Source organism: Panulirus ornatus, chromosome 57 (assembly GCF_036320965.1).
Source record: "Panulirus ornatus isolate Po-2019 chromosome 57, ASM3632096v1, whole genome shotgun sequence".
NCBI classification, from domain to species: domain Eukaryota; kingdom Metazoa; phylum Arthropoda; class Malacostraca; order Decapoda; family Palinuridae; genus Panulirus; species Panulirus ornatus.
The window spans coordinates 28,364,753-28,373,844 of record NC_092280.1 but is presented as its reverse complement, the minus strand read 5'-3'; the positions used below and the strand labels follow the sequence as shown (position 1 = coordinate 28,373,844).

Genomic DNA, 9,092 nt, shown 5'->3' with positions numbered 1-9,092 from the left:
TGTGGGATGAAGCTACTGGCCAGCAGTGACACGCGGAGAAACACGTAAGCGACATTAGGTGGTGGTCACAATCGTAGGCGGGATTCCGTATTGCTCAAAACATCAGTTTGAGGGTTAGGCAATTCATATCGTCCTGATCGCTTAAGGCGTTCGTGGATTCATGTCTTGAGGTGTTGGAGCTTTTGTTTCGTTTATATACAAAGCATTAGAACTGTTGCATTTATATTAATAGACAACTGACGACTGGAATTCCACAAGAATAATATTCATGATCTTGAAGAATGATTGGATTGGATTTCTTGCTCTAAAAACTACTCTAGTGTTAACCAGTGATAGGACAGTCAAACTGTCATTTTCTTTCGGATGGGATAAGCTTCCTTACCATCAAAAAAAATTCGGATATACTGTAGCCCTAGATATAATTGGCGCATACAATCATTTGTATAATGTTTAACCAACATACGCATCACTAGAACTGAAAGGGAAACGGTTCATATGTCCTCTTTTTTTTTTTTTTTCCCAAGGATTCCATATAGGTGCGGAAGCTAAAATAACCAGACTATGAAATATTCTTTTGGCCAAGGTTACCAACAAGTTATGGTTATACCGAATAGGTATGAAAGACATATATCTTGTGCAAAATAACGGTAAATGTTGGGTTCGCAAATGAATTCACGTATTCACTGAATAATTTAGATACAAGGGAAAGTCTCATTTTTTTTTTTCCACTTCTGAGGTAACTCAATGTTGTTATGATGAAAACCGGGAATATATGATCATATTAGAATATCGTCTGCGGACCTAAAACAAAGGTATGAACCATCTGTGTCTGGCACCAGATCAATAGAAGATCAGACTGCGGATATCACGCAAAATTCCTCTGTAATTTCAAACCAAAAATGTGCGTTTAGGTCGACGTCTTCACATGAATCACGAGAAGAGAGTTGTATAAGGCATCACGTACTCCTACCATTGAGAAGTTCGAGGTAGTCGTCTCCGGAGAGTTCGCGGATAACAAGAGATCTTAAAGAAATGTATGAGTAACGTCTCAGACCTGCACCAGACTCTTCCTTGGCACCGCTCTTGGCACGCCTTCGGCTCTCGAAATAACCAGGTGACGCCCTGGCTACGTCACACCAGTGGGTGGGGTGCCTGGTATAAAGGCACCAGAACCATCCTCACATGACAGTACACAGGTGACAGCTTGAGGTGTCAACCCAGCTCCAGCAGAAGTGCTATTGTTCATCACCTCTTCAAGAGTAGATCAAGCGTGAAGTGTTCTTCATCACATCTTCAAGTGTAGATCAAGTGTGAAGTGTTCTTCATCACATCTCCTCAAGTGGAGATCAAGTGCGAAGTGTTCTTCATCACATCTTCAAGTGTAGATCAAGTGTGAGGTATTCTTCATCACATCTTCAAGCGTACATCGAGAGTCATACACCATGGCACCCATCTCAAGCCTCAGTTCACTCTCTACCAGTTCCTCAACGATGAACAGATGCCACTGTGGAGCTTCGGCAGATAATTTGCTGAACTTTTATCTGCCTATCAGCAGAAGGGGACTTTTCCTCCAAGATTCTTTCTTCGAGCACGCACACGCGCTCTTCAACGACGCCGTCAGACAGGTCCTGGGAAGATGGAGCGGGTCAGAGTCCCTCATGACTGACAGTTGGAATGACACAAACCTCTGCCTCTCTAACAACCTCAGTCGCTACAGGCAGCTGCGAGCACAAAACCTGAAGGAGGAGAACCAAGCCGTCACCGCCCGCGACGACAACGCCAGTCATAAGGTAAGCAACATAAAGACTTGAAGATCACAATACCCAACACCCAGTTCTGTCCATGGGTTCCACGACGCTGAGTGGTAACTTCTGCTTAATTCACATATGACATATTTACGAACCATTATGATTAGAAACTACATCAACGACTTATAAACAATGTCGACTTTTGATGTTCCAGATCGTGTTAGACGTTCATGACTTCATGGACGGGGAGGTGAAGGTGAAGGTGGTGGGAGAGAGGGAACTGGTGGTTGAGGGTCACACCAAGACCAACACTGGGGACTACTCTGTGTCCTCCCAGAGCTTCAGACGCCACTTTACCTTACCAGACCTGACCAACATAGAGACCATCACCTCCGTCATGTCCTCCGATGGCATACTTACCATCACTGCCCCAAAAATTGTAAGTACATAAGTAAGAAGTTCAAGTATTGTAAGTATGATTTCAGAGTTCGAGTGGTACTAGAATATCACTGAGAGCTAAGTTCTTAACACTCAGGTGAGATAAACAAAACCTTGCAATGTGACAACCCACTAAACATATTCTCATCTCATCAACAGGTGAATCATGAGAACAAGGAATATTTGACGATTCCCATCACAGTAGAAGGGACAACGAGTACCAATCAGGCAGAGAACAACGCTGCTTCTTCTCAGACTACATCAAGTACTTCGACGTCTTCCACTAACGGCAAATTGTCGGACACAACAGAGGAATGTCGGTGTAAAGCTAGTTGTCAAGAATATGAAGCAGTGAGTAGCTCAGTCCGTCAACAGAACCGACGTAAGGTTCCAATCAAGATCAATTCAACGGTGATTGGAAGCGAGTGTGATTCACAGACCAGCGAGAGTAAACACACATGCATTCATTCGAATGGTTCGATAACAAACTCGAAGCTTGGGGCTGAAACAGAAACTGAAAAGCTTTTGGCTAAAAAAGCTGATGAGAGTTTCATCAAAACTACAGACAAAAAGACAGAGAATCTTACAAACTCTGCCCAGATGCACAACGCCTCAAATGTTTCAACAAACGCAAGTGTTGCATCAGACGCTCAACACTCCACAGTGAAGCAGGTTCACACTAATTCGAAGCTTCAGACTCAAGATTCAACAACATCATCGAAGGTCAACATGGGACGTGATATCCCCATCTCTAACTGCAGTTTTCTCCCCATCACAAGACGGGGACTCTTCTCCAGTGACTCTTTCTTCGAAGACATCCGAAAGGACTTCGAGAACACTGTCAACGAGACCTTAAGAAAGTGGGGTGAGACGGGGCTCCTCACTGACAGATGGGGTGACGCCAGCCTCCGTCTGTCCAACAACCTGGGGCGTTACAGACAACTGAGAATCCATAACTTGAGGGAGGAGGACCAAGCCGTTACCGTTACCTCTGATAACGCTAGTCACAAGGTAAGCTGACCTTTCTCACTAAAGGTTAATATCCAGATTTCGTGGGAATATTAACGATTCCAAACACATAGCAGGTGTTCACTACCAGTGTTAACATAAAAAAAGAAAAGTTCTGATGGAGCGTCATCTTAGCTCTGGGCGAGTAAAGTGAAATGTATATTAGTTTTTTGTGATTTAAAAGGTTAAATAATAGTGACGTACGAACAACTGAACATTGAAAGACACTGTAACCGTGACTTGCTTCTTTTTACATCAGTCCACATAGTGCACAATTCTAAGCATAAAAACAAGTGAAGACTTAGAATAAGATGTCTCAAGCTTCTCTGAACCCTTAAGATAGAGCTGAACCTTTCTTTAAAACATTTTCAAATGGAATTGGATCAACGATTATTTTAAACTACTTGAAATATCATGATTTCATTTACTGCTTTGGCATTTATATAAATAATTATGACATTCCAGATCGTGTTAGATGTTCATGACTTCATGGACGGGGAGGTGAAGGTGAAGGTGGTGGGAGAGAGGGAACTGGTGGTTGAGGGTCACACAAAGACCAACACTGGGGACTACTCTGTGTCCTCCCAGAGCTTCAGACGCCACTTTACCTTACCAGACCTGACCAACATAGAGACCATCACCTCCGTCATGTCCTCCGATGGCATACTTACCATCACTGCCTCCAAAAAAGTAAGTACTTTCAGATCATACGTCTTTAATATCAAAAGTAAGTACTTTAAGATCATACGTCTATCAAACCAAAAGTAATATTTTGTTACTTAGACTTTTATCTTTCAAAAGTCTTTAACTCGACTCTTATCCCATTCAACAGGTGAACCAGGCTACAGCTGAAGGTTATATTATTCCCATAATGGTCGATGGAAGATCCAACACTGATGTCAAGACCTCGTCCACCTCAACCTCCCAGGCTGCGTCTGGCAACACTGCATCTACAACCAACTCCAAACGTCTTGAGGCAGAAGAGAAAACATGTACTGCTGACGAACGCCAGGAGAAGATGCAGCAGCAGAATGTAACTAAATCAACTCTGCATGAAAAGAGAACAGAGAGCAAGACAGAGGACAAGACTACGTGGAACAACGTAAATGATTCACAGAAGAAATTTACTCAACAATCCCACGAACACGTCACTTCTCAAGAACATTCGAAGAAAGGAAAAACAATCCCCATCCAAACAGAGACAGAAGCCAGCCCAGCTGCTGAACCACTTACCGCCACTCCTCAAGAGACAAGAACACCGAGCCATCAGAGTACGACGAGTTCTTCAGAGAAATCCACACTCACATCTCAGTCTGGAACGTCAGAAGACAAACACTCTGTCACTGAGTCCAGCGACGTCCACTCCCTCAGGAATACCATTCTACCAGTAACAACACGAGGCCATTTCTTCAGTGATTCCTTCTTCAGAAATTCTTGGAAGGACTTCCAGGACGCCGTTCAGGACGTGGTCTCGAAGTGGAGTGACCGATCTTCCGCCACTGACGATATGACCTTCTACAGGAGTCTGCGAGACCGAGATATCAAGGAGGAGTACCAGGCGGCCAAGTCATCTGAGGACGACGTCAATATCAAGGTGAGCTGGAGGTTCGTGGGTGTTGTCTACCATATTGAGACTATAAGAAGTTCAGTATAATGTTCAGTACATATCAGGTTCCTAATATAAACCTTGAACGTTCGTGCAGATCGTCGTGGATGTGAGGAACTTCACAAATGGTGGGGAGATCACAGTAAAGGCTGTGAGGGAGAGAGAGTTGGTGGTCGAGGGACGCGTGCAGAAGGAAGAAGATGGTTCCTCGTTTACAAAACGGTTCCTCCGTCACTTCGTTCTACCTTGCGACGTCTGCTTAGAATCCGTCACTTCCGTTCTCTCTTCAGATGGCGTGTTGACCATCACGGCACCGAAGAAGGTAAGTTTCCTTTTACATTTCAAATGTCATAATGTAGGCAAGGTTTTTAAGACCTTCTCAGATCCTATAATTCATAAACAATTACCTGGTAATCATAGACTGAGATACAATGTACTTTATCATGATCTATCATTTGTGATGTTAATCTAAATGACGTTTTTAGCCGTCCAACCTTCGGATCAAGGAGGTCATAGTTCCCACAGCCGTCGAGGAAGGAACACACAAGACCGAGAAGGTTAACTTGACATCCGAGCAAACCTCGAGGCTAAATACTGAGACACAGACCAGCGCTGTGTCTCCAGCTGTCCCAGTCAAGACTGAAGGTTCCTCCGAGTCCTCAGCTCAGGCTTCCGTGCGAGAGGAGTCCTCATCTCGTCACAACTCATCCGTTACGTCACAAAAGGTAAGTGTTACACTGACCTGTGACAAGAACTCTCACACAAGGGCAGGCGTTGTCCTGGGAATACTTGTATCTATGATCTGTTCCTGATGAGAAAACCGCCTAATATTTCCTCTTTGTTATTAATAAAAAGCCTTTATTTTCGACAGGTTAGTGACGTAAGGGAACACATCATTCCACTCCAACTTGACGAAACACAAGAGAGTCAAACTTCTGCTCAGGAAAACATCAGCACAAAGAACACAAAGCCTAAGAATTCTCTCAGGAAAGATGACTTTTGGATAAAGCAAACAGTTCAGGAGGAGAATGAGATGAAAGATTGTACAACGGACGACAAGACTGGTGTTGACCTCGAAGACATTAGTCAGGTCACGACACTTGGCAGTCAGTCAATGACCAATGAATCCACAAACAAGAAAGTCTACTGTATGACCCAACATGACCAAACTGAACTTGAAAACGTCGGTCATGTTTCCCAAGAGAAATGGCTGCCCATAACCGTGAGGGGAACATTCTTCAACGATTCTTTCTTTGAAGACAGCAGGAGCAACTTTGCTGCAGCTGTGAGGGACGTGCTGAAGACAAAGGAAGGATCTTCCCTATCTGACGACATCACCTCCTACAGGAGTCTACGTGAGCGGGATCTAAAGTTGGAGAACCAAGCAGTCCATGTAGAGGAGGACCAGCAATCCTTGAAGGTAGGGACTTACAAAACCTCTTCACATACAACATAAAGTTAGAGTTATAAGGTTATAGAAAAATGTGATCTATCATTAAAGTGATATAGTTACAGAAAGGTGTGATCTATCATCTCCTATATGACGTAATTCTCTCCCCAGATTGTGATCGACGTCTATGACTTCATCGAAGGTGAAGTCAACGTCTCAGTTGATGGAGGGAAGGAGTTGGTGATCGAAGGTCAAGCCAAAATAAAAGAAGGAACCACACGGACCTTCCTCCGCCGTTTCTCACTCCCTCGCTTCGTCGACTTGGACGCCATCACCTCAACCATGTCGTCTGACGGTGTTCTCACCATCATCTCCCCAAAGCTACAACAAGGATCACCATCCGGGACAAGTGAAAAGGAAGTGTTCACCGAGAGCCAGGCGAGGATAGACACCCAGAGCGACGCAGGGCGAGCATGGGCGGAGAAATGTGAGAAAAAGTCAGCTAAAGACTCCGAGGGTTGCAGCTCCCGCACCTTCAGCAGTACCTATCGTTCCCTCCAAGAATACTCCTCCAAGAAATCCTTCTAAATATACGAGTTTGACTTAAGATTAATCATCGGGACCAATGTTTAGCAAAATTAGTTGAATTCTTGAATATTTTCTTGTGGTTATGGACGAGTGGATGATGTGATGTATATTCTATTTAACTTAGATACGTTTTGATATTGAAAGACACTTGGGTTATAATTGAAGACATTGGAAATATGAAGATGCACTTGACGCAAACTATGGATGGCAGAGATCAACAGGTGAGACCTTTATTTGTATATAAATATCATTTATACTTTGTTTGATAAATAAATGAATATATCCATCATCAGACAACAATAATGGAGTAAAAATTTGATTATATTGACGATTGTTCATGTGATAACACGAAAATCTTATCTTTCAACAGATGCCTCCAGTACTCTATAGATGCGTCATTGCAAGCTCAAACCTCAACATTCCTTGATAAAAAACCATTACGAATAACTCCAAAGAAATATGTGTAATGTAATCTTATATGAATTCTTTTTTCAACGATCCGTATTTTTATTAAATTTAAAACTTTTTATTGAATAACGAAACAAATTATCCAAACCCATTTGTTTATATATGAAATAAAAAAATAAACACTACGGTAGATAATTCATCTCCCTCTTATTTACTTGTATTTGAATACTGAATAATATTTTCATATGTTGTCAAAGAAGCATAATAGACATGCAGACTTTTTACAAGTCATAGTGTATTATTAACTAAACACACAGACAGACACACACCCTTGGTATACATACCAGGAGTTGCAACTCTCTTCCCATAACACATGGAGTAATCACACAAGCTTGAGTGTTTAATCCTTTGAAAGGATTCGAAAATATAGATCACCTTCAGCTCATTTAGCGACTGGAGTCGCCCACGGAACAGTGAAAAAGGACACTTGATAGGGCTAGTTAGACAACCAGAATGTACACTGGGGAGCATAACTGACAGTTATAGCGTAAAGGTTCTAAAAAAAAAACTAAATTACTTACTAGCTAATGAAAGGCAATTTACAAGTCCTTTATGAATACCCTAAATCTCCCACTAGTTCAGTATATATTAATACAGTGAAGCCTTCTGAGATGAACGATCAACGCCTGATAATACGGTATCTAGTAAGACAACAGAGAATCGTAATCAATACAATCCTATCTATGTAATGTCCACTGTAGCCAAGTAATCAGTGATAACACTGAGCAAAAGCCTCAGCCTCTATGATACAATTCCAGTGAAATTTACGTTTTCTCTTCATGCCAAAGATTGCATCAAAGAAAACACTCGGTAATTTTACAGTAGACTTGCATCATTAGATACATATTTTACTCTACATACATCAATATGATAATGATACGTGTACTAAACTGTTTATTCATATATGAAGAGGTAATCTTTCTCTTTCGATAGGAAGCTAATTTCATCGTATCTCTTTTTCATCATTACCATGTTTTCCTTCTATCAAATCAAACAAACTATGTGTCTTGACAAAGCTTCGATACCTGACTTACCTTTGCCACACACACACACACACACACGTTATACAACACATATATCCACTTACAAGAGCCCCCGCTTCACTCACAGATACACACGGACCAACCTGTACCATTAATGGAATACTGAGAACACAAACCTTGACCTGTGCCAAAAATGGCACCAACTCCCGAGAACACAACACCGACTTTCAATCGTCATGGTACACCCAAGACCAAAGTTCACGCCAGGATCACTCTTAGCGAATCCATACACTCGAAGCGGTCTCATTCTGGTCACCAAATGGGTTCGTTCGCGCTTTGTTGATGAACTCAACACGACGTCCGAGTAATAGACTGTATGACAACAAATGAATAACTCTATTCTCTACTTTTACCGAATTTGAATGCGTTTTTATGCTGATTGAAGCTGTCACTAGGTTTGTTTAGAGGATAAACATCAGATGATAATTGGGACAAAATCGTTGGGTATATGAACAACTGGTTTAAGTACTTTATATATATATATATATATATATATATATATATATATATATATATATATATATATATATATATATATATATATCTCTTAAACAACAATGGCCTGATTACAACGTCATGTGATCTTTTTCACCTTGAACTGATTATGCAAACATGATATTAGGGTTATAGACTTTATGAAGCGAATATGTAAGTGGATTGAATACTTTCAAACCATTCTTATGGTGATGGAAGTTATAAATGAGCTTTCGAATGTAGAGAACGACTGCCTTTTGTTGCTTGGCACAGCATCTGTTATTAGTATATCGTGTTATTTGACCGGACATAGCAAACCTATAAACTCT

At 41.6% G+C, this 9,092-nt stretch overlaps 1 protein-coding gene across 1 annotated transcript; it reads left to right on the top strand.

Annotated features, from left to right (window-relative positions):
- Nucleotides 1–1,181: 1,181 nt before the first annotated feature.
- Nucleotides 1,182–7,371, top strand: LOC139766351 (uncharacterized). Its single transcript, XM_071694875.1, has 10 exons — nucleotides 1,182–1,790; nucleotides 1,963–2,187; nucleotides 2,346–3,197; nucleotides 3,660–3,884; nucleotides 4,027–4,788; nucleotides 4,898–5,122; nucleotides 5,286–5,525; nucleotides 5,672–6,220; nucleotides 6,362–6,999; nucleotides 7,149–7,371. The coding sequence occupies exons 1-9, from the start codon at nucleotides 1,443–1,445 to the stop codon at nucleotides 6,776–6,778; spliced, it is 3,843 nt and encodes a 1,280-aa protein (XP_071550976.1). The 5' UTR covers nucleotides 1,182–1,442; the 3' UTR covers nucleotides 6,779–6,999; nucleotides 7,149–7,371.
- Nucleotides 7,372–9,092: the final 1,721 nt, after the last annotated feature.